General features: G+C 40.7%; 1 protein-coding gene across 1 annotated transcript in view; it reads right to left on the bottom strand.

Moving 5' to 3' along the window:
• The window catches only part of myo10 (myosin X), a 253,221-nt gene that overhangs the window by 60,883 nt on the left and 165,964 nt on the right, over positions 1-26,374 (bottom strand). Inside the window, exons 6-19 of the mRNA XM_065013323.1 lie at positions 25,611-25,735; positions 25,111-25,124; positions 24,825-24,909; positions 20,767-20,870; positions 20,047-20,176; positions 18,649-18,767; positions 16,027-16,173; positions 14,943-15,043; positions 14,634-14,700; positions 14,070-14,162; positions 10,137-10,205; positions 5,872-5,954; positions 5,475-5,583; positions 4,974-5,054 (exon numbers count right to left, since the gene is read on the bottom strand). Coding sequence (XP_064869395.1) covers positions 4,974-5,054; positions 5,475-5,583; positions 5,872-5,954; positions 10,137-10,205; positions 14,070-14,162; positions 14,634-14,700; positions 14,943-15,043; positions 16,027-16,173; positions 18,649-18,767; positions 20,047-20,176; positions 20,767-20,870; positions 24,825-24,909; positions 25,111-25,124; positions 25,611-25,735 — 1,327 coding nt within the window. The remainder of the gene's footprint in view (positions 1-4,973; positions 5,055-5,474; positions 5,584-5,871; positions 5,955-10,136; positions 10,206-14,069; positions 14,163-14,633; positions 14,701-14,942; positions 15,044-16,026; positions 16,174-18,648; positions 18,768-20,046; positions 20,177-20,766; positions 20,871-24,824; positions 24,910-25,110; positions 25,125-25,610; positions 25,736-26,374) is intronic.

The following is a 26,374-nucleotide window of genomic DNA, read 5'->3' as shown; positions in this document are numbered from 1 at the left end:
CACCCCCTATCCACATCGATGGATCAGTAGTGGAGAGGGTAGCAAGTTTTAAGTTCCTCGGCATACACATCACAGACAAACTGAATTGGTCCACTCACACTGACAGCGTCGTGAAGAAGGCGCAGCAGCGCCTCTTCAACCTCAGGAGGCTGAAGAAATTTGGCTTGTCACCAAAAGCACTCACAAACTTCTACAGATGCACAATCGAGAGCATCCTGGCGGGCTGTATCACCGCCTGGTACGGCAACTGCTCCGCCCTCAACCGTAAGGCTCTCCAGAGGGTAGTGAGGTCTGCACAACGCATCACCGGGGCAAACTACCTGCCCTCCAGGACACCTACACCACCCGATGTTACAGGAAGGCCATAAAGATCATCAAGGACATCAACCACCCGAACCACTGCCTGTTCACCCCGCTATCATCCAGAAGGCGAGGTCAGTACAGGTGCATCAAAGCTGGGACCGAGAGACTGAAAAACAGCTTCTATCTCAAGGCCATCAGACTGTTAAACAGCCACCACTAACATTGAGTGGCTGCTGCCAACACACTGTCATTGACACTGACCCAACTCCAGCCACTTTAATAATGGGAATTGATGGGAAATTATGTAAATATATCACTAGCCACTTTAAACAATGCTACCTTATATAATGTTACTTACCCTACATTATTCATCTCATATGCATATGTATATACTGTACTCTAGATCATCGACTGCATTCTTATGTCACTAGCCACTTTAACTATGCCACTTTGTTTACTTTGTCTACATACTCATCTCATATGTATATACTGTACTCGATACCATCTACTGTATGCTGCTCTGTACCATCACTCATTCATATATCCTTATGTACATATTCCTTATCCCCTTACACTGTGTATAAGACAGTAGTTTTGGAATTGTTAGTTAGATTACTTGTTGGTTATCACTGCATTGTCGGAACTAGAAGCACAAGCATTTCGCTACACTCGCATTAACATCTGCTAACCATGTGTATGTGACAAATAAAATTTGATTTGATGATTTGAGTTAGATTTGGGTATGTCATTTTAGGCAAAACATTTTTTTAAAAGGGTCCGATCCCCCATTCTAAATCTTTGACACACACTACCATTCAAAAGCTTGCGGTCACTTAGATATTTCCTTGTTTTTGAAAGAAAAGCAATTTTTTTTGTCCATTAAAATAACATCAAATTGATCAGAAATACAGTTTAGACATTGTTAATGACTATTGTAGCTGGAAATGGCAGATTTTTAATGTAATATCTACATATTGTGGTTCCTCCTTTAAAAGTTGCGTTATACTGCGGCACACCTTGCGTGCTGCCGCAGCATTCTGTGGCACGTCATTTAATTCTCAGAAATGTATTCTGTTACTGCAAGTAATTGCTAGTTTGACCACAAGAGGGCATCTTTGAGAAGCATTTGGTAATAACATAGTATATGGGATTGATTTTAAGAAATTTGGCTTAATTAGATTAATATTAAGGTGTTTCCATTCAGAGAAAAACGACAAACGAAACCCTAAGGGAAATGTGGTTTCCGTTAGGATGGAATGGAAAATATGGCGCTGTACGTGTACGTCGGGAGTAGGCTACAGGATTGGAGGATTCTAAATTGTTTGCCTTCATTAAACAACTTTGTGTAAATCAGTGATATTTATTCCCATAATATTTCATTATGGATCCATAAGTAAATAACGTCTGCATTTTGAAAGTATTTTTTAAATCTTTATTTTATTAACGAAATGTGGTTATTTGTCTATTAGGCTACTGTGCAGTTTCCGTTAGGATGGAAAAGAAAATATGGCTCTGTGAAATGTGACGCTCATCAATTCAGAGCATTGTAAGATTGACTATTTCGCTCTCGGAGCGCACACTGGACGTTCGGGACGAGGAGTAGGGTTGATTTTAGCGTTCTGGCCTTACAACGGTAGTCAAGCACCCAAGCGAACGTTGGCTAGTTACATCCAGACACAAATGAGACCACTCTTACCATTTTACCCGTCCCAGCAGAGCTGGTAAAGTAGTTGTTGTGTTAATCAGAGCGTTGGTGACTGTAAATGTGCTGCTGGAAACAATTTAATTACGCTTTTTTCCCGACGTTTACTGATACCGGCCATATTCAACGGGTGTTGAGCGCTTGAAAGTAATTATTCGGCGCTCTGGTACACTCAGACGAGTGCTCTGAAATCCGTGTAGATCGTAGGCTGGACACACAACATTTTTAACAACGTCCTTTTCTGATAAAAACGAGTTCATTGCATCCGCCGTGGAGCCCGGTTTCATAATATGACCATATGTCCCAGCTGCTTGCTGTCTTTCTGAAGTGATGTGACATTTGTTATTGTGCATAATGCCTTATTTTAATTCCTTTTTTTCACCCTGCCAGCTCCTATTAGTTCTATTGAGCACCGTGGCACAAACTCACCTTCCGAACGTTCTTTTCCCAGCTTATTGCTCAACGTCACAATGCCTGCTTCGCTATTGTTGGTAATGAGACCTGTTCACGTTGTTTTATAGTTCAAATGTAAACATCAAAAATAATATTGGAACTCTACAGTCTTCCCATTGTTTCCTATGGAGGAAATATAGGCATGTCTGTGTATATTTAGATTTTTTTCAAGTCGGACGCCATTTTAATCATGAGAATCTCCTCTTTCTAATTATGTAAGCCCGGGCAGCTAGCTCAGTTGCCATCAAATGCTAGCCCCAAAATACTTTTTGCCCTTGGAATGCTGAGCTCCCCACATTGTTTTCCTATGGAGAATTAATATAGAATTAATGATTAGTTTCACAGTGTTATCTGACAAAGGTATTGATGTGAGTTTTTGTTCCTCTGCCTCCCCACACATTGTTTACACCATATCAATTGGGTGCCAGTAATATCAAAGTCTCTGCAATAGTGTGTGGTTTCTTGGCATTCTCTCAACCAGCTTGAGGTAGTCACCTGGAATGTTTTTCAATTAACAGGTGTGCCTTGTTAAAAGTTCATTTGTGGAATTCCTTTTCTTCTTAATGCGTTTGAGCCTATCAGTTGTGTTGTGACAAGGTAGGTGTGGTATACAGAAGAAAGCCCTATTTGGTAAAAGACCAAGTCCATTTTATGGCAAGAACAGCTCATATAAGCAAAGAGAAATGACAGTCCATCATTACTTTAAGACATGAAGGTCAGTGAATCCAGAACATTTCAAGAACTTTGAAAGTTTCTTCAAGTGCCGTCGCAAAAACCATCGAGCACAGGAAAGGGAGACCCAGAGTTCTCTCTGCTGCAGAGGATAAGTTCATTAGAGTTAACTGCACCTCGGATTGCTGCCCAAATAAATGCTTCACAGAGTTCAAGTAACAGACACATCTCAACATCAACTATTCAGAGGAAACTGCGTGAATCAGGCCTTCATGGTCGAATTGCTGCAAATAAATTATTACTAAAGGACACCAATAAGAAGAATTGACTTGGACATTAGAATTGACTAAAGGACACCAATAAGAAACACGAGCAATGGATATTAGACCGTTGGAGTCCAAATTTGAGATTGGATTCCAACTGAGGTGTCTTTGTGAGAAGCAGAGTAGGTGAACGGATGATCTCCACATGTGTGGTTCCCACGGTGAAGTATGGAGGAGGTGGTGTGATGGTGCTTTTCTGGCGACACTGTAGGTGATATATTTAGAATTCAAGGCATACTTAAGCAGCATGGCTATCACAGCATTCTGCAGCAATAAGCCATCCCATCTGGTTTGCGCTTAGTGGGACTATTGTTTGTTTTTAACAGGACAATGACCCAAAACACACCTCCAGGCTGTGTAAGGGCTATTTGACAAAGGAGAGTGATGGAGTGCTGCATCAGATGACCTGGCCTCCAAAATCAACCGACCTCAAACCAATTGAGATGGTTTGGGATGAGTTGGACCGCAGAGTGAAGGAAAAGCAGCCAATAAGTGTTCAGCATATGTGGGAACTCCTTCAAGACTATTGGAAAAGCATTCCCCATGAAGCTGGTTAATAGAATGCCAAGAGTGTGAAAAGATGTCATCAAGGCAAAGGTTGGCTACTTTGAAGAATCTAAAATATTAAATATTTGTTTAACACTTTTTTGGTTACTGCATGATTCCATATGTGTTATTTCATACTTATGTCTTCACTATCATTCTACAATGTAGAAAACAGTAAAAAAAAAAAAACAACCTTTGAATGAGTAGGTGTGTCCAAACTTTTGACTGGTACTGTATATAGTATAATAACAATAGTGTATACTATAGCGATACAATATAGTACATCGTTTGTTCGTTCATTGGTTAATTCACAATCAGTCACAAATAGAGAATGTAGTTGTCATTGAAACAATGGGCCACAGTCAATTGCTCCCCACAGCAACACAATGTATCAATGAATGTATCAGGACTAATGAAAGAACCAATAAGTACTTCATTGATCAGTTGACTAATTGACAACTAATCGGTCCAAATGTACCCCTTGTCCTTGGCCCTTTGCTGTTTGCAGATCTGTAATGTGTGGGTAAGTATTGGTGGGATATCGCTTAAACCTTATAGATCTATAAAGGGTTAGGGAGAAAATGTAGACCAGCTGAACCATTTGTTTCCACTGCCTCCTTCTTTCCTTTCCTCCTTTCCTTCCATTTCATGCCGAACATGTTTTCATCTTTCGACTCAGTTTGACTCCTCATTCTAGGCTCAGGCTGTATTTCATGTGTGTACATTAACCAAGCCTTGCAAATTCCCTAGAGATCGAAGGGCCGAACTCCCATTTTATTGCTATAGTGTGTTAGTGTGTGTGTGGTCAGGGAAGAGGAGTGTTGCCTTTTTATACACAGTCAATGATTGGATTCCCACACTTTAAAAAAATATATGGATTTTTCCTTTATTCATTGATGGCCTTGCCCTATGTTAAAAAGATTGTATTCAAGGAAGAGGAGTATAACGTAAAGTTTATATATGTAGGAGCTTACCTTGTGAGTGTTCGGCTTGATGCATCGCACAAAAAAGGGGTTCGAAGTACTGAGGTTGGCCATCAGTGAGTGCAAGGAATTCTGGGTAAAAAAAAGATATTAAATGTTAGCTAACTCTGACACTGTTACACTTCAGTATTGTTAGGGATGCTGATTATTATGCATTTTCCATGTTCATGATATAAAGGCAAATACAAACAAGGGACAAGGGTCAATTAAATGGTCACTGCATTATGTACAGAACAAAAATATAAACGCAAAGTGTTGGTCCCATTTTTCATGCGCTGAATTAAAATATCCCACTTTTTTGGTAACTACATGATTCCATATGTGTTATTTCATAGTTTTGACATCTTCACTATTATTCTACAATGTAGAAAATAGTAAAAAAATAAAGAAAAACCCTTGAATGAGTAGGTGTGTCCAAACTTTTGACTGGTACTGTGTACAGTCCCTCGACTGGTTAGTGCAGATAAATGTAAGACAATTATCGTCACTGACCTTAAACTGGGAACTGACAGTGGGTCTCCTGTGCTTGGAGCTGCATTTGAGGGTGTCCTGCTTGTTACGGCTCGAGACGTGCTCAAAGAGGTCGTACACAAAGTCCAACCTGATGCACACGCACACACACACACACAGAATAAGTGTTACAATGTGCACGTTTGAATAACCAACTTTACCCAGCTCTGCATGACCCTCAATTAAAAATAAAACCCCTATTCAATTAATTCAAAACAGTAGTGCAGAATGTATGAATTGTTCACTTACAGATGGTTGCATCTCAAATAGCACCCTATTTCATATATAGAGTACTACTTTTAGGCTATGGTCAAAATGTCTGCACTGCATAGGGAATAGGGCGCAATTCGAGATTGAACATTATAGAATTGCCGCTTACCTGCTCTCTCTAAGCAGGTTGAGGATGTCATCCCTGAAAGTGTCTCGATTCTTCTCCAGAATGCCCCTCACGTCATACACCACCTAGAGCACATCAACTACTTTAATGATTTTGTTCGTCGGCAAGATTAGCAAATTTAGCCGTGACATGCAAGCAACAAATGCCGACACTACACATCCAAGTATAAATAAAGTAAATAAAGTTATTATGAAAGAAATGCATTCCAATTTTGATTTCCGAAAAGTGAGTGTGGAAGAGGTGAAAAAATGATTGTTGCCTATCAACAATGACAAGCCACCGGGGTCTGACAAATTGGATGGAAAATGACTGAGGAAAATAGAGGACGATATTGCCACTTTGCCATATCTTCAATCTAAACCTACAAGAAAGTGTGTGGAGGGAAGCAAAAGTCAGTCCACTACCCAAGAACGGAAAAGCCCCCTTTACTTGCTCAAAAAAAATTATAGGACACGTACTCTACACACACTGATTTGTTATGACAAGTGTTATTAAATATGTAATGTCATATTTTAAACTGTATACAACTGACTTAATGTTGCTGGACCAACCATATAGGGTTGCAAAGGGTCGGTAACTTTCCGGGAATTTAAAAAAAAGTTAGCTTACAACAAGTGAATCTTTTTTTCTGTGATTCACATAAGGCAATTCTAGGTCTTGTGGCATATTTTGGTTAAACTATCCCCAATTCAATGGATTTGCAACCCTCTGCATGAACAGTGCATTCTTCCATCACATGTACAGCTGATTCTCAAGATCTTGCACACTAACGAGATGCTATTGAGCCCACACTACTACACTGTCTGAGCCAAGGACTACATGCTTTCTGTAAAATTTTGATTACAATACTGGGTGGGGTGAATATATTTTATAGGACATACATACTTTTTTTTGGTGTTAACTAGTAAATAGTAGCCTAAAACAAAGTGTGTTTAAATCATTTATAACTTGTTAACAATTTCTGCTTGTTAGATTTGGCTACCATGTAGGTTTTTAGCTTGCTTGAGCCTGCTAACTGAGTGTTAATTCACTTATTTCCATACATGTTTCATTTTAAAACATTTTATCTTACAAAGGAGTTGTTTAATCTAACTGCTTAACTATTCATCTGTACATGGAGTTTTTGGGGTTAAAAAAATAAATAATTCTAATCTTTACAGGAAAATGCCACAGGCACTATCTGATGTGTGGAGTCATTTCACTGCACATAATGTAGAAGGAAAAGCTGTGTACATTTGAAAATACGGTGCCAAATCATATGTGAAGAATGGAATAAAGATGCAGAATCATCTGGCCAAGTACATAAAGTTCCCTCAGCGCTCACAAGCAACCTTTGACAAAAGTCCCTCTAATTCTACTCGAGGTGAAAATGATTAATCAGACACCTTATCGATAGCAACAGCTCATGGTCCTCCTGGAATCAGACGTTTGACACAATGGAGGAACATAGTCAGAGAAATGCTGATGAATATCTTGCTCGAGCTGTGTATGCAGCTGGTTCATCTCTGATCCTCACAGGCAATGTGTATTGGAAGAGATTTCTGAATGTTCATCTTCAAGCATACACCCCTCCAACCAGACATGCTTTATCTACATATTTGCTGGATGCAGAGTTTAACAGAGTTCAAGTGAAGCTCAAGCAAATCATAGAGAAAGCAGACTGTATTGCAATCGTCTCTGATAGGTGGTCAAATGTTTGTGGGCAAGGAATAATTAACTACATCATCTCCACCACTCAGCCAGTATTCTACAAGAGCACAGACACAAGGGACAACAGACACACCAGTCTCTACATTGCAGATGAGCTGAAGGCAGTCATCAATGACCTTGGACCAGAGAAGGTATTTGCACTGGTGACAGACAATGCTGCGAACATGAAGGCTGCTTGGTCTAAAGTGGAGGAGTCCTACCCTCACATCACACCCATTGGCTGTGCTGCTCATGCATGTAACCTTCTCCTCAAGGACATCATGGCACTGAAAACAATGGATACACTCTACAAGAGAACCAAGGAGATGGTTAGGTATGTGAAGGGTCATCAAGATATAGGAGCAATCTATCTCACCAAGCAAAGTGAGAAGAATAAGAGCACCACGTTGAAACTGCCCAACAACACCCGTTGGGGTGGTGTTGTCATCATGTTTGACAGTCTTCTGGAGGGGAAATAGTCTCTCCAAGAAATGGCCATATCACAGTCTGCTGATATGGACAGCCCCATCAAGAGGCTCCTCCTGGATGATATATTTTGGGAGAGAGTGGTAAGCAGCCTGAAACTCCTGAAACCTATAGCAGTAGCCATTGCACGGATTGAGGGAGACCATGCCATCCTATCTGATGTTCAGACTCTGCTTGCAGATGTAAGAGAAGAAATCCGTACTGCCCTGCCCACTTCACTGCTGCTCCAAGCAGAGGAAACTGCAGTTCTGAAATAAATCAAAAAGCGTGAAGTCTTCTGCCTGAAGCCCATACACACCGCAACGTACATGTTGGACCCCAAATATGCTGGCAAGAGCATCCTGTCTGGTGCAGAGATCAACAAGGCCTATGGTGTCATCACTACCATGTCTCTCCACTTTGGCCTGAATGAGGGCAAGGTTCTTGGCAGTCTGGCGAAGTACACTTCCAAGCAAGAGCTTTGGGATGGAGATGCAATATGGCAGTCGTGGCAATATATCGCATCAGCCACCTGGTGGAACGGACTTTGTGGATCTGAGGCTCTTTCCCCTGTTGCCTCCATCATCCTCCAAATCCCACCAACATCAGCTGCCCCAGAGCGCAACTGGTCCTGGTTTGGAAACATACACACCAAAGCACACAACAGGCTGACCAATACAAGGGTTGAAAAATTGGTGGCCATCTGGGCAAATTTGAGGCTTTTTGAGCCTGACAATGAGCCACCCTCAACAAGTTTGGAAATTGACAGTGAAGATGAGGCCTCAGACTCTGAAGTTCAAGAGGTGGACATTGAGGAGGTCCAGGGAGAAGACATGGACGCCTGAGAGGAAGACAACCAAAGCTGTAGTTTCGAGACTCATTTTACAGAAGTATGTTGAAAACGTTTTTGGGAGATACGATGGATCATTGGGATCATTCAATATTCCCTTTCTTTTGTTGTTCAGTGAAATCATCCAATGTGAAGGGTCAACTCATTTAATTAAAGTTAAATTCGTATCTAAATTGTTTAAAAAAAATTATATAGCAAGGATTTAATCATTGCAATTATGTCTACTTATGATAAGGTAAAGGGTTTCTGTTTCTGTCTCCATTTCACGCCTGACCTTAGAGCCGTTTTATTTCTCTATTTGGTTAGGTCAGGGTTTGATGTGGGGTGGGCATTCTATGTTCTATTTTCTATGTTTTGTATTTCATTGTTTTGGCCGGGTATGGTTCTCAATCAGGGACAGCTGTCTATCGTTGTCTCTGATTGGGACCCATACTTAGGCAGCCCTTTTTCCCACCTGTGATTGTGTGTAGTTAACTTTGTTTGTGGCACATAGCCCTGAAGCGTGCGTCACGGTTGTTTTTGTATTGGTTATTGTTTTTGTTGGCGTCATCATCCTAATAAAAAGGAATATGTACGCTCACCACGATGCACTTTGGTCTACTTCTTTCAACGGCTGTGACACTCCATATGATATGGTAAATATATCCAATGCAAAAAACATCAACATTTAAATGGTATTAAAATTAATTTGCATAGATTCCTGTTAATTCCCATATATTCCCGTTAATTCCCATGGAAAGTTTCCACTTCTGAATATTCCCCAAAATGTGCAACCTTAGCTGGACCCCTGGAAGAGGACCTGCTGCCTTGTCAGCAGCTAATGGGGATCCTTAATAAATAAAAATACACCACCAGAGAGCAGCAACTAGCGGTGAGACGAATGCAACATTCAATAGCACACACATTTGTCTACTAAGTACAGTACGTGTTGCTTGCCAGAGCTGCTGTCTGCTTTGCAAATGCTGTCCTGTTGTGTCTAACGTGCTCCTGTGTCATGGTAACACTTTAAACCTAAAGGTATGATGCTATATAACATGGTATTAGCCTGTAGTCCTATCCTGGGGCTAATAAGATGTTATGTTTCTCTGTGTCCGAATTTCAACTCAAAACGCACTGTATTTAGCGAGGATCTTTATGAGATGACGATAAGCTCCTGACAAGTCTTAAAATGCATTGTACAGGCATCATATTGCATTATACTTGCGGTTTTAACTAAAGTGTTACAGACAGGAACAACTCTTACCTCGCCTGCATAGTGTCTCACTCCAAAGTTGTGCACAGCAACGCGTGGTTTCACATAAAATTGGTTTTTCTGTAACATGAGAAAAGATTTGCGTTAGCATTATCGGCTATCCACCACATAATGCTATTAGCCACACCATGCAATTGAGCCAACATTATTTAGAATATGACAATTGTGTGGATAACATCTCCTACAATGAAGGATCAATGAAATAGACAAGAATTGAATGAATTCCCATATTTTTCTTTATCATAATTTCAGACTCAGAATCAAAGTCTAAGAGATCTGCACGCCTATATACTACATTAGCTATATTGTTACGTACAGTAAGTGGGATGAAAAGGTAGTTGAATCAATGAAATCTAAATAAGCAATATTATTATATATTATTATTCCATTTCAGGACAAGAAACTGAAGCTATTATGCCAAAAATGTACCCTTTCAAAATCCTTTAAGCATTTCTGGATATCTCAAAATATCATAAAACTCATTCATTATATCCAGGGTTGGGGAGTAACTGTAATCTGTTACGTTACCAGCAAAAATATTGTAATCAGATTACAGATACTTTTGAAAAACTAGATTACTTTTAAATTCAGAAAGGACGTTTGCGAAAAAAAATCTTTCACACTTCTCTGTTCTCAATGACATTCACATCAGCATTGAAAAAAGGCACAAGTTTAAGTTTGTTCCACCTGAGCGAGCCTGACCACAAGTCAGAGACCACTATGATGACACACCAAATGTGTTTGATCGATCGTGGGAAAAGGCTTTTGTAGGCTACAATCCTTTGGAATTACCTGGATTTCTGCATAAATTGGTCCTAAAATTTGATCTGACCTTCATCTAAGTCACAACAATAGACAAACAGTCTGCTTAAACTAATAACACACAAACAATTATATGTTTTCATGTCTTTATTGAACACACCATGTAAACATACACAGTCTAGGGTAGGAAAAGTATGTGAACTCTTGGATTTAATAACTGGTTGACCCTCCTTTGGCAGAAATAAACTCAACCAAATGTCTTCTGTAGTTGCATACCAGACCATCACAAAGGTCAGGAGGAATTTTAGACTATCTTTACAAAACTGATTCAGTTTAGCATTATTCTTAGGATTTCTGGTGTGAACCTCTCTCGAGGTCATGCCACAGCATTTTAAACCGGGTTGAGGTCCGGACTCTGACTGGGCCACTCCAGAAGGCGTATTTTCTTCCGTTCAAGCCATTCTGTTGTTGGCTTGTTGCAACACCCAACTTCTGTTGAGCTTCAATTGGCGGACAGATAGCCTACCATTCTCCTGCAAAATATCTTGATAAACTTTTGAATTCCTTTTCCCGTCGATGACGGCAAGCTGTCCAGGCCCTGAGGCAGCAAAGCAGCCCCAAACCACGATGCTCCCTCCACCATACTTTATAGTTGGGATGAGGTTTTGATGTTGGTGTGCTGTGCCTTTTTTTTCTCCACACATAGTGTTGTGTGTTCCTTCCAAACAACTCAAATTTAGTTTAATCTGTCCACTGAATATTTTGCCAGTAGCGCTGTGGAACATCCAGGTGCTCTTTTGCGTTGTTCAGACGTGCAGCAATTCTTTTTTGGACAGCAGTGGCTTCTTCTGTGGTGTCCTCCCATGAACACCATTCTTGTTTTGTGTTTTAAGTATCGTAAAATCGTCAACAGAGATGTTAGCATGTTCCAGAGATTCCTGCATGTCTTTAGCGGACACTCTAGGATTCTTCTTAACCTCATTCAGCATTCTGCACTGTGCTCTTGCAGTCATCTTTGCAGGATGGCCATTCCTAGAGAGAGTAGCTACAGCGCTGAACTTTCTCCATTTATAGACAATTTGTCTTATTGTGAACTGATGAACATCAAGGCCTTTAGAGATACTTTTGTAACCTTTTCCAGCTTTATGCAAGTCAACAATTCTTTATCTTAGGTCTTCTGAGATTTCTTTTGTTCGAGACATGGTTCACATCAGGCAATGCTTCTTGTGAATAACAAACTCAAATTTTGTGAGTGATTTTTATAGTTCAGGGCAGCTCTAACCAACATCTCCAATCTTGTCTCATTGATTGGACTCCAGGTTAGCTGACTCCTGACTACAATTAGCTTTTAGACAGGTCATTAGCCTAGGGGTTCACATACTTTTTCCACTGTGAATTTTTCAATGATGTATTCAATATAGACAGGAAAATACAATCATTTGTGTGTTATTAGTTTAAGAACACAGTTTGTCTATTGTTTTGACTAAGATGAAGATCAGATCAAATGTTATGACAAATTTGTGCAGAAATCCAGGTAATTCCAAAAGCTTCACATACTTTTTATTGCCACTGTGTATGTCTTCCAATGGTGCGACTGCTGTCGGCATCCAAAGATTATCCAACTTGAAATGTTGGATAATGTAATGTTGACATCATGGATGGTCGGTCCTTGCATCCATAGCTCTGTCTATTCGTCTGAGAGTGGTTACATTTCTCCAGGCCCATTCCTCAACTTTTTACCAAAACAGAGGTGGGGTGCCGATTTTGTTATTGTTTCATCTGTGGATTTTCCCTTTAAACAGCTGCATATTATCAAGATATCAAAGTGTCACCAACAAAAAGGTAAACAATAGGTCTATAGCTAATGCAGAATATGGCATTCATTTTTCACACGTACATAACACTTTTCAGTAGTGCTCAAAGCATGCCATTCCATGAGTGCAGCATTTATTTTTCAACTCTAAGCAATGAGCCCAATCAGTCCTCCATGACAACAAAATCATAAACAGAGTAGGGCTGGCTAATAAGTCCTTCGTTTTGGGGTTATGCTCAGGTAAAACAATTTGGCTAATCTATACTTCCATATTTCAAAGTCCTATTCTTGAAGATCAAGGGGTATAACATTTATTGGATTGAATGGAATTCTGATAGACTTTAATCTTATTATTATATGTAGTAGAAAGCGATGGGTTAGAAGAAGCCTACATAACCAACCCATAAAGTAAAATATAATATATATATATATATATATATATATATATATATAGCCAGCTATGTAAACTTTAACATTGATTTATACTGCAATAAATTGGTAACATACATTTTTGTCTTCTTCTAATGCCTCTTTAGGGGAAAGTAATCTAAAAGTAACGGAATGAAATCAGATTACATTACTGAGTTTGGGTAATCCAAAAGTTACGTTGCTGATTACAATTTGACACTAGTAACTGTAACAGATTACATTTAGAATGTAACCTACCCAACCCTGACTATATCCAATATACCCTGTAACTCTTTCATAATCCAATAAATCAATTTAATAAATCTCCTATACATTTTGCAGCGCAAATATTTATAGGGATATTTACGAGCTGCGCTCATATGTATTCCAAATCAAAATTCTACTCAGTGTTTCTTTACACCCACTGGTGAGATCAGAGCGTAACTCAAACCAAGCTGTAATAGCACTGGGTGCCAATGCTATGAATGTAGAGGAGGCAGCTAGCCCCGAAATTAGCTAACATATCCATTGTTTGGCTTTCCATAAAAAAGTAGCCAGCCTCTCTTAAAGTATGTTGTATGATTTTGCAGTGTTGGAAAACTCCATCTAGGGTTACAGTAGCTTCTGCCACATTGCTGTCAACTACAATCCTTTCAAATCACTGAGGAAAAGCAACATGGGGGTCTTCAATATATATATATATACAAAGCTGTATGAATAGTTTAGAGATGAATCCTTCCTTCCTCCAAGTAATCATAGATCAGGGATTGTTTCCACCAATCCAACTTGATCAGATCATCCTTATGGATGGAAAGAAAGAAGGGAGGATATAAGGATGGATGGACAGACCGACGTGTGGGTATAAGAATGCCCCTCAAGTATTTCAACAGGCCCACTAAAGCTATCGACTGGTGACGTCATAACAATGGGACTTGACTCACCGAGTGCTGGCTGTGGAGCTTCTCCAGTAGAGTGCCGTCAGTGGCTTTGGGAAAATGACTCTCCTCGTTCATCAGTGCAAGGAGACCCAGTTTCTGTGAAGAAAATAGACAGATGTTATCATAACCAGTCGGAAACAGTATATTGTTTTCCATGACAACTCTAATCAATAGATTTACAACATATTTCTATCTATAGAAATAAGTGTATTTTTATATATAGAAATGATTGTTTCTGGTAGATCAAGACCACTCAGCATTTGTCTGGGTAACGTTGTCGCCAGGTCAAAGGGATTTCACATTATAACGGCTAGAATGGCATTGCACTGAGCTAGCCGTTGGTTCCCAATTGAAGGGGACTACAGTTCCTAAGGGTTGCTGTTGCGCTTACAAGTGGCGTACATCAGGCTGCTACAGTCAAAGTTGAAAAGATTGACATTTGACAATGCTCCTGTGCCCAACCTTGTGGCAGGCATCACCATAATATGAAACCTGCTTCACAAGTGTAAATTCTAGCAGTGTCAACGTGAGAAAAATCCCATTCAAGTAGGATTGAAAAAGACATACCTTCTCTATCAGATCCAAACATTCCCCGTTGTCCATCCAGTTGATGTCCTCCCATACAAGCCCTTCCCTGATGGAGCAAGAAAAACTAAACCATAAGCCAATCAAATTGAAATTGAAGTTAACCTGTAACACTTTATAGTAACCTTCATGAATAAGCTCTTATTTTTACACATGCTTCTAAATGTTTTATAAATTAGCATACATGTTATACATTCTGATAAACTGTAAATAGAATACATATTTATAAAAATGATAGGCTGTAACACTGTCTAAATGTAATGTGAAAGTTCATGTTTGAGGTCTACCCACTTGTTGTATTCAAGTTGTTCCAGCGAGAAGATGTGCTTGTTAAAGTATTCCTGAAGTTTCTCGTTTGCATAGTTAATGTTGAACTGCTCAAAGCGGTTGACCTGTCAGAGAGAGAGACCCATGTAAGACTCACATACTAAATATTTACAATTGTTTGATGGGGGGGGGGGGGTCATGGGGTACATCCGCCAAGTGATTTGTTTTGTAATGATTTGCTCCTGATGATTTTCCCAACAGGGTTTCATGTTGTAAGAATAGTCAGTTACAACATGAACCTCTACAATTTCACTTTACTTACAAGTATTATCATAATAACTTGGTGGATGCTTATATTTGTCCTATTTCACACAAATGTGTTTTTTGCATACCCCAACTCCCCCTGAGAGTGGCGTCACGGCCAGGTCTGCCTTAATCAACGGCGACCCTGGAGCAATTAGGGTTAAGTCGCTTGCTCAAGGGCAAATCGACAGATTTTCACATTATCAGCTCAGGGATTTGGACTAGCAACCTTTCAGTTACTGGCCCAACACACCATCTCTAATGGTGGAAGAATCTTTAATTCACCATCTTTAATTTGTTTGTAAATCTGCACCTGTATTCACAAAGCAACTCAGAGTATGAGTGTTGATCTAGGATCAGTCCCCCCTATCATGCATTATAATTTAAAAGGCTAAACTGAATTTGTCAGCCCTCCTCCTCTAGGATGTTTTGTAAATGCAGGGCCTCTTATAGGGAACACTAAGATCATAGACATCATAATGAATGTGCAAATCTACTACTTAAGTTTGAGAGTTATCTAGGTCATGATAAACACCTGTTGCCCTTGAGGGTGAACTGTCTCATGGATGACTGATAGTTGATTTGAAGTAGTTTGGCTGGATTTGCTGGAGGCCATTTTTATTCATTACTGATGGTGACAGCCAATATGAGAAATCAACATTAAGATGAACGTACATCATTGCTTGTGATCAGTGAGTTTCCTGACTAAGATATACAAGACATGATCATTTAGTTAATGTATCAAAAAGGCAAGTGATTCAGACATTACACCTTGAACTACCAAAATGTTTTTTTTCCAACCAACCTCGAAATTCTCAAATCCAAATATGTCTAGGATGCCAATGGATTTGAAGTCCTCTTTCCCTCGGATACGGTTGTTGAGTTTCCGGATAATCCAGGTGAAACACTGGGAATAAAGTGCCATCGCCATGGAGTCCCTGGAATCCACCGCCTGTGAAAAAGGAAATGACATCACAGTTTTACAAAAAAGGAAGCTGCCCTGTTCTCGTTCAAGTAAAATAGGAATCTAAATGACTCTGGATGACCTTTAAATTGACTATCCCTTGGTGTAACCATGAATTCATTCATACCGTGGCTGGGATTCAAACACACGCAGATAAGCAACTTGTGCTTTGCAATATGCATTTAAAAGGTGACTTCCACAATCTGCTTCTGCTTTTTCTGATTGCAAAATACCTGCACTTCGGATAGGGAGGTGTGCTCCTTTCTGTCCAATGTAGTCATTTCTGGAAACATGACAGAGCACCCCCAGATGCATAAATTATTTATAAAAGCTAGTTTAAATAGTCTACATATGATCTCCTACACAAGCCAAGTTATTAAAGATAGACTCAGAGATATGACAGATGCAGATGCAGAAATTAAACAGCATTTCCGTTAAGAGCGTTGAAGCGTGAGGCTTTGATGCTGATTCAGCAGACATGGTCAGCAGATGAACAGGAGACACTTGAGCCGGTTATCACAAGTAGACCATCGCCCGCCTGACCATAAAGTTAAACTCAGAGAAATGACATTGCCCCAAGCAGCACTGCAAATATTGAGGTGAGAGAGATACAAGACCTCACTCTCACACAGTCACATACACAGCTCATACACAGTCACATGCCCTGGCGTGTGCACAGGCCAGGGCACCCAACAGCGAACCCGTGCAAATGCACAGATACTGTGTGTGTGACTGTGTGCGCCAAGTCTTGCATCTCGCTCATCTCAATATCTGCGGTGCTGCTCGTGGCAACGTCATCGGTGATAATCCAGTCTGGCACTAGTTGTGTCTCCTGTTTATCTGCTGACCATATCTGCTGAATCAGCGTCAAATGTGATTAGCCTGGCCAGCTACACTCCTAGCTTTAGAGATTAAATCAGACACATGATAGGGGTGGGGTTCATTAGGCACCAAATGCAAGACAACTAGGTGAAACAGTGAGGGACTAATCTGTATGTCATGTTTTCTTTTTTTTAAATGTTTTAAAATGTTAAGTTTAGTGCCTAGCAAACGCAACCCAGGTCATGCAAGGGGAAATGGTTCAGGGTCAGTGGCCAATACACACCCAGCCTTCAAAAGCTGACAACAACGGCGGTCACACATAACTGTAAGAGACCATGAATGCTTTGTTTTGTCTAGCAGGACCTATGTAAACGAGGTAGAGATAAGCCACCATTGACATTGAAACCAAAGTATTTTTTCACAAAGTTGGTGGCTAGCCTCACAGTTGGGTAGGCGCCATTGACTATGAAACACCAGCCCTAAATGTTTCCCTATGGCATAACTCATGCCCCTGGCCTATCTATCTGCCCTAATGTCAGGTGTTGACCATGGGGTCAAATATTTGTGTGTCGAGGGATTAGTGTCGCAAAGGAGTGAAGCCACTTCCTGATGTTAACTTCTTAAGGTTTAGGGGGCAACATTTTCACTTTTGGATAAATAGCGTGCCCAATTTCAACTTCCTGCTACTCATGCCAAGAATATAAGATATGCATATTATTAGTATTGGATAGAAAACACTCTGAAGTTTCTAAAACTGTTTGAATCATGTCTGTGAGTATAACAGAACTTATGTAGCAGGCAAAACCCGGAGGACTAATCAGATTTTTTTGAGGTCTCTGTCTGTTCAGTGAGTTCTCATTGGGAAACTATATTTCTTAGGAATATATTTCTTTCAGTTCCTACCACTTCCACTGGATGTCACCAGTCTTTGGAATTTGATTGAGGTTATTCCTTTGTGCAATGAAGAAGTACGGCCATCTAGGAACTGCGTAACACTGAGAGTTGCGCAAGACTTGAAAAGTAGCTGGGTTTGTTGTCTTCCTGTATTGAACACAGATAAACCAGTCTTCAATTTGATCGATTATTAATGTTTAAAAATACCTAAAGTTGTATTACAAAAGTAGTTTGTAATGCTTTGGCAAAGTTTACAGGCAACGTTTAAAATATTTTGTAGTGACGTTGCGCAATTTGAAAGCTGTTTTTATCTGTATCAAACGCGCCAAATAAATGGACATTTTGGATATATATGGACAGAATTAATTGAACAAAAGGACCAATTGTGATGTTTATGGGACATATTGGAGTGCCAACAAAAAAAGCTTGTCAAAGGTAAGGCATGTTTTATATTTTATTTCTGCGTTTTGTGTAGCGCCTGCAGGGTTGAAATATGCTACCCTCTTTGTTTACTGTTGTGCTATCATCAGATAATAGCTTTCGCCGAAAAGCCTTTTTAAAATCTGACATATTGGCTGGATTCACAACGAGTGTAGCTTTAATTTAGTATCTCACATGTGATTTATTTGAATTTGCCGCGCAGCATTTTCCCTGGCTTTTGGCCAAGTGGGACGCAAGCGTCCCCTATACCGTAAGAAGTTAAACAATGGGGTCAACTGGTGCCCTCTGTCATCATGGTTAGGTTACCTGTTCAACGGTGAGTGGCGTGCAGATCTCCTCACCCCGTAGGATCAAGGACTTGTGGGTCAGCACCTCGGCCAGATGTTCTGAGTTCAGGCCCAGGAGGTCTGCTGTCCTGCCCAGTGCTACAGACACACAGACAGTGGTATTTTAGAAAAGGGATGTGGGGGTGTAATAAGTACTGTACAATAGATATCCTTTGCTGTGCTGTCATCAAGCATTTTGCTACACTCGCAATAACATCTGCTAACCATGTGTATGTGACCAATAAAATTTGATTTGATATCCGTCTATGCCCCTCTAGATCAGTAGTCACCAACCTGGTTGATCTTAAAGGCATTCCTAGTCGATCCCCAAACATTTCTGTAGAAAAGCCAATTCTCAAGGCTTGCACTCCTTTTTTTGTGTGTGTCTATTGCGCTGTTGGCGTTAAACCTTGCTCACCGGGTAATCAAAGCAGCAGCAGATGGTGGACCCTCTGCTGTTGCTCCCCCCCCCCCCCCCCTCCCTCCACTGAGACTAACGCCATGTTCAAAACAACTGGGAACTCTGGGGGGGAAAAAAACTAGATCTGACTGGGAAAAATAGTTTTGAACGGTCATACAACTCGTAATTCCAAGTCGGAAACTCAGGCATCTTTCTAGAGCTCTGACTTTTCTACCTGAAGATCACTGACATCATGATTTGACCTTGTCTTTTCCGAGTTCCCAGTTGTCTTGAAAGCACCATGACCATCAGATTCAGGTACCATCAGTCCAGTAAAATAAAAAAAGCGAATTATTTATGAATTATTTCAACTTATGCTCAGTTGTGCCTTGCAAATGCTACACCAACTGATTTTATTTTATTTTATCAAAGCTGGAGATTTGAAATCTAATATGTTCTGAGAAGAACAACATTGGCAGGCCAGGCATATATCCAATATGCTGTGATAATGTATTAGGCTCACTGCACAAACCTCATTCCTACACAACTGTTTTTATTGGGTTAATGTTATATTTTTTAAATAATCTAAGTGGTAGATCATATTTAACTGTGAAAGTATCTTGACTCAGAAAAGGTTGGTGACCACTGCTCTAGATGCATTTATTCATAATGTGATTAAATCAAGGTTATTTCTAAACAGCAATCTTGTTATGACAGTTAAGGTTGATATCACATTTCAAAGCTTTGTGGGCACTAGGCAGAATATTATTGTTTAGCTGAGGCAAAAGGTTAAGGTTACCCTAGCGCTAAGGCATAGGGGAGAGCTAATCTCAGCGCAGTTCTTAAAACTTGGAAAACCCAGAACTAGGACAGGGATAGGGAGAATCTCAAGGAAAGTAGCATATCATAGGTAGTACCTCAAGGAAAAAGGGGAATGTGAGGAGGAGAGGAAGGAGAGAAAAGAGGAGAGACATTAACCTGTTTTGGAAGAGACCTGAGCTCCTCCGGCCGTCATAAACTCGATATTCCCGGCATGAAGAATTCCCGCCAGGAGCCGAAGGATCTCCCAGATATTCTCCTCTGTGAACTGCATGGTCCGCATTGCATTCTGGGATGGAAAACAACACAAATTAACAGAATGTTGATGCTGCCAAAAAAGGCAGCTGTGCCCCCAAGAAAAAAATTGAATAAAAAAAATCAAATCACACAATATATAGTTTTTCCATATATTCAATCTGTCCAGACACAATTTAATTCAATTCATTACCATATCCCTGAACAAACCAAGTAAAGTTGAATCCAGACCACTATAAGTGGAATCTGGTGCTTTAGTGTCTCTGTGGTATGAGGTGCAGCTGTAAGACCCTGTGGCAAGACCCTGTCATTGACATTTTCAAATTGTAGTTCCACTAATGTCAATTTTTTTACAACCGTTCTGGGCAATAAAAAGCGAACAAAAAAAGTACTGTATATTAGCAAAAAAACGACATTTGCTTCAAAGGGGATATAACATTGCCATGGGCATATTTCAGAAATGTATTTAAATGTATGGGTTATTGTTAGATGATTGCTAATGAGCTTGGCATCACCTCACGAATGTTCGGTTAAAAATGTACCGCTTGCTGCAGCAAGTAACTTTTGAATGCCCTGAACTGTATCATCAACAATAAACCATTGATAGAGATGGGAGGGCCATACCAGTACGTCCTGAAAAGTGCCTTTGTCGTTGATTGTCTTGTCTGCCACACAGCCAGATTGCTTTAGGTAGTAGTAATTCTCTGGCGGGGATAAACTGAAGGCCTCTGTCATGGAAAAAAGAAAGACTCAATAATGGGTTAAAAGTGTAATTGTTGTATAATCCAGTGTTTCTCCTAACATTATATACAGTGGTTCTTCCTTTAAAAGTTGTGTGGTACTACAGCACAGCTTGCGTGCTGCCGCAGAATTCTATGGCACGTTATTTACTGTAAGTGTCATATCATTGTTGTCATTAACGCTAGTTGGTGAGCGTTTGACCACCAGAGGGCATCTTTGAGAAGCATTTGACTGTTTTTATATTGTCTGTACTAGAGAATTTAAAAACTTTTTTTGTAAGAACATAGAATACAGGATTTATTTTAAGAAATGTAGCTGAATTAATTTGATTAATATAATCGTGTTTCTATTCCCCCCCAAAATACAAAATTATACATCTGACAGACAGCGCCTAATTCAGTAACACGAAACAAGGATTAGATGGAGGCAGATGTTATAGGATGTATAGCTGAGGGAAAGGTGGGAAGTATCTGGGCAACTACAGTACTGTTTATTTAGCGAGGAGAAAATAGGAGAATACGTTTTGTTAACATGGGGGGTGGGGGGAAGCGGTGACTGGCTTTCAAAAGTTGGCGCTGTTTTGTTCCCCGAGCCACTTAGTTATCACTTTTGCCTTATGGCAAGGTGCTCCATCATGCTGGAAGAGGCATTGTTCATCACCAAACTGTTCCTGGATTGTTGGGAGAAGTTGCTCTCAGAGGATGTATTGGTACCATTCTTTATTCATGGCTGTGTTCTTAGGCAAAATTGTGAGTGAGCCCACTCCCTTGGCTGAGAAGCAACCCCACACATGAATGGTCTCAGGATGCTTTACTGTTGGCATGACACAGGACTGATGGTAGCGCTCACCTTGTCTTCTCCGGACAAGCTTTTTTCCGGATGCCCCAAACAATCGAAAAAGGGGATTTATTAGAGAAAATGACTTTACCCCAGTCCTCAGCAGTAAAATCCCTGTACTTTTTGCAGAATATCAGTCTGTCCCTGATGTTTTTCCTGGAGAGAAGTGACTTCTTTGCTGCCCTTCTTGACACCAGGCCATCCTCCAAAAGTCTTCGCCTCACTGTGCGTGGAGATGCACTCACACCTGCCTGCTGCCATTCCTGAGCAAGCTCTGTACTTGTGGTGCCCCGATTCCGCAGCTGAATCAACTTTAGGAGACAGTCCTGGCGCTTGCTGGACTTTCTTGGGCACCCTGAAGCCTTCTTCACAACAATTGAACCGCTCTCCTTGAAGTTCTTGATGATCCAATAAATCGTTGATTTAGGTGTAATCTTACTGGCAGCAATATCCTTGCCTGTGAAGCCCTTTTTGTGCAAAGCAATGGTGACGGCACGTGTTTCCTTGCAGGTAACCATGGTAGTCAGAGGAAGAACAATGATTCCAAGCACCACCCTCCTTTTTAAGCTTCCAGTCTATTAATCGAACTCAATCAGCATGAAAAGAGTGATCTTCAGCCTTGTCCTCGTCAACACTCACACCTGTGTTAATGAGAGAATCACTGACATGATGTCAGCTGGTCCTTTTGTGGCAGGGTTGAAATGCAGTGGAAATGTTTTTGGGGGATTCAGTTCATTTGCATGGGAAGAGCCTGTTGTCCTGCTGATAGTTGGTTGAAGAGTCTATTGTCCTGCTAATTACCCATCATGGAAACTTTGTTTGTACCCATGGCTTTTAGGCCTGCAGTAGGTTCTAATAATCCATGCCTTCTGGAAATGTTCAAAAGTCCAAAAGTTATGGGTGGAGTTAGAATTTTGGTTGTCAGAAGTATTAAAATCCATCAATGTCAGCCTTTAAATGCTTTATTATCCAAATGTTTAAAGTGCGTGTGGGTGACGGAGAGAATGCATTTGGCTGTTTTTAATATTAGGGCTTTCAGGAGGAATGGAAAATTGTGTGTTAATTCATAAACCACGTGCCATGGAATTGGTATATCAAAAATAGCTTCCCAACTATTTTGCAGTCTATATGTCAATTTTTCGGTCCTTAAATGAAACTGGTATATATTTTTATTTAATCACAATTTTCTTTAACCAATTTTGGTCTTTAATGCCGACAGACAAGTTCCTTACTTTTTTTCCTACTGAAATTGCAACCAACTTTCTATGGCTTCGTTTCAAATAACCGAAAGTGAGCGATTGTAATCTGAATAAAAGGGAAAAAGGCCATTCTTGAACATGGGGTGAGGCATTCTTACTAATTTGTAAATAAAGCCAGCTTGTTATTTAGCATGATTTATTTCTGTTTTTTTAAGAGGGAGAGAAACCAAAAGCCCACCGTGCCTATTATCTGAAAATCGTCAGTCCACGTCAAGTGAAATTCCCCCATTTGTATTTACCCAAGTTGTCTCTTAACTCCAGGACAATCAACAGTTTATTTTGTTGTTGCCTGATGCAGGACTCTAGTGGCAGAGGAGGACTCTCAGACTGAAAACGCCTCCATTAATTGCTGCAGTTTAGACTACCGATAGGTTAGCGTTCTACCTCCCCCTTGTGATAGTGTTGTGCAATGACAGAATGCCACCATCTACCACAAATGGTCGCAACATAAGCTCAAAACTTTTTTTGACAGGCCGCCTCCAGGTAGTGAGGCTAGGCAACAACATATTCGTCAAGCTGACCATCAACATGGGGCCCCATCAGAGGTGTGTGCTTAGTCCCCTCTTGGACTCCCTGTTCACCCACGACTGCATGGCCGCGCACGGCTCCAGCACGATCGTCAAGTTTGCTGACAACACGATGGTGGTAGGACTGATCATTGACAACGATAAGGCATCCTATAGGGAGGAGGTCAGAGACCTGGTAGTGTGGTGCCAGGACAACAACCTTTCCCTCAACATCAGTTAAGAGCTGATCGTGGACTCCAGGAAACGGAGGGGCGAGCACGCCCCCATCCACATCGATGGGGCTGTAGTAGAGCAGGATCAATAGCTTCAAGTTCCTCGGTGTCCACATCACTAAGGAATTAACATGGTCCAAACACACCCACGCAGTTGTGAAGAGGGCACTACAGCGCATCTTGCCCCTCAGGACGCTGAAAAGATTTTGCATGGGCCCTGAGATCCTCAAAAGTTCTACAGCTGCACCATTGAGAGCATCTTGACTGGCTGCATCACCGTTTGGTACGACAACTGCAAGGCACCCGAGGAGCTACAGAGGGTGGAGAGTACGGCCCAGTACATCACTGGGGTCGAGCTCCTTGCCATCCAGGACCCCCAAGCCATAGACGGTTCTCTCTGCTACCACACGACAACCAGTGCACCAAGTCTGGAACCAACAGGACCCGGAACAGCTTCTACTTCCAAGCCATAGACTGTTCTCTCTGCTACCGCACAGCAACCAGTGCACCAAGTCTGGAACCAACAGGACCCTGAACAGCTTCTACTTCCAAGCCATAAGACTAATCATATGGCTACCCGGACTAACCTGCATTGACCCTTTTTTGCACCCTCTTGCTACCTTGCACTGACTATGCACACACACTGGGCTCTACACACACGCAACGCATGCATATGCATAATGATGTCACATACACACTCACATACAATTTCACACTCGCCCCTTATATAACCATGTTATTTTTTACTTGGTATTGTTATTCACTGTGTATTTATTCCTCGTATCACTATTTCAATTTTTTTAATGGAACTGAATAATCTTTAACTCTGCATTGTTGGAAAAATACCCATAAGTAAGTATTTAACTGTTAGTCTACACCTGTTGTTTACAAAGCATGTGACATAACATTTTATTCGATTTAGGCGAGGCAGGCCACCAGATCTTATAAAGTTTGGCTATTACTGGTTTCAATGTTCAGTTTTGATGCTAAAGTGGGCTTGGATCTTACTTTGGGGGCCTTTTTGCCCCATGTAGAAAATAAACTACGAGATAGCTACACCCTTCTGTTATGTTTTGGTTTGACCCATGTATCATATTGTCACTCACCCCTCTGTTCTGCATTGGTTCCAGCCAGAAGTGCATAGAAGATGTGATAGTTCCTTTCCCCTGGATTCTGCCTAACAACTCGATTCTGATAGGGCAGAGGACACAACCATCAACGCACACCTCCAACAGGACACATAGCAACACAATGACATTGGAGAGAGAGAGAGAGAGAGAGGGAGACAGAGAGAAAGGGAGAGAGAGAGAGAGAGACCGACCAACTGCCAGAGGCAGAGAGAGAGGGGATAATGGGGAGAGAGAGAGACAGAGAGAGAAAGATAATATTTACCTTCTCTAGGAGGTCTTTGCACAGAAAGGTGGTAGTTAAGGCATATATTACCTTTAGAAAGTCGGATGCTCCACATTGAGATTCATGTATGACAATTATCTGGCATAGATTTTTAGAAAGAAGAGGGGAAGATGAAGGAGAGAGAAATATACAGACAGATGAGAGAGTGAAGAGAGAAAAGAGAGAGGGAGAGTCACACCTCAAAGTAGGTGAAAAGATAGGAGGGAAAATAGTTCCAGAGAGAAAGCAGAGTTTTCTATCTCGACACCTAGTCATTGATTGTCCCATTTTCTAACTCACCAGAACAGAGATTGTCATATGTTTGAAACTAGAACAGCACACTGCACACTAATAAAGCACGCTAATAAATCATCACCTAAACACTTCACTGAAGAGTGCTTGGCAGCAGTTTGGAGCATTTCCTATAGGAACTTGAACAGGACATGTAGAAAACATAATTCTGTCCACACTATGGATGTTAATAGCGTAGTAAAGGATACAGTCCACGATTTTACCGCCTTGGATGTTGCCCTTCTGACAGAAGTGCAGTTGAACAAACTTCCCAAACCGGCTAGAGTTGTTGTTGTAGACGGTCTTGGCGTTGCCGAAGGCTTCCATGATTGGGCTAAAGGAGTAGAGAGAGATAAAGTCCACTAAATTGTTGATATATGAATATTGGCAGCGAGCTGGAGTGTCTTTTTTCAAATAATGTTTTTTTACATCCTCCATGCACCTGCAACTAGATAAGGTTGGGAAAAGACTTTCTTTCCAAAAAGTTAAATGACTGAAAATGTTTTACAATCTGTACATAAAGTAGGCAGGTGCTGTCCAATAATTCATATAGAGCCAATAGAATATTGTACTGCAGAAATTTGCTTTAAAGCAGTATCCACATCCATAGAATGTAGTGATCACAATATAGTAGCCATATCTAGGAAAACCAGAGTTCCAAAGGCTGGGCATAATATAGTGTATAAGAGGTCATACAATACGTTTTGTAGTGATTCATATGTTGATAATGTAAAGAATATTTGTTGGTCTGGTGTGTAATGAGGAGCAACCAGACGCTGCACTTGACACATTTATGAAAATCCTATTCCAGTTACTGATGCACCCATTAAAACGTAAAAATGAATAAATCCCCGTGGATTGAGGAGGAATTGAAAAATGATATGGTTGAAAGGGATGAAGCAGAAGGAATGACACATAAGTCTGGCTGCCAACTGATTGGCAAACGTACTGCTATAGAGAAATCATGTGATTA

Source organism: Oncorhynchus nerka, linkage group LG9b (assembly GCF_034236695.1).
Source record: "Oncorhynchus nerka isolate Pitt River linkage group LG9b, Oner_Uvic_2.0, whole genome shotgun sequence".
Lineage (NCBI taxonomy): Eukaryota > Metazoa > Chordata > Actinopteri > Salmoniformes > Salmonidae > Oncorhynchus > Oncorhynchus nerka.
Note: the sequence above shows the minus strand (reverse complement) of the source record. Positions and strands in the feature narration are given on the sequence as shown.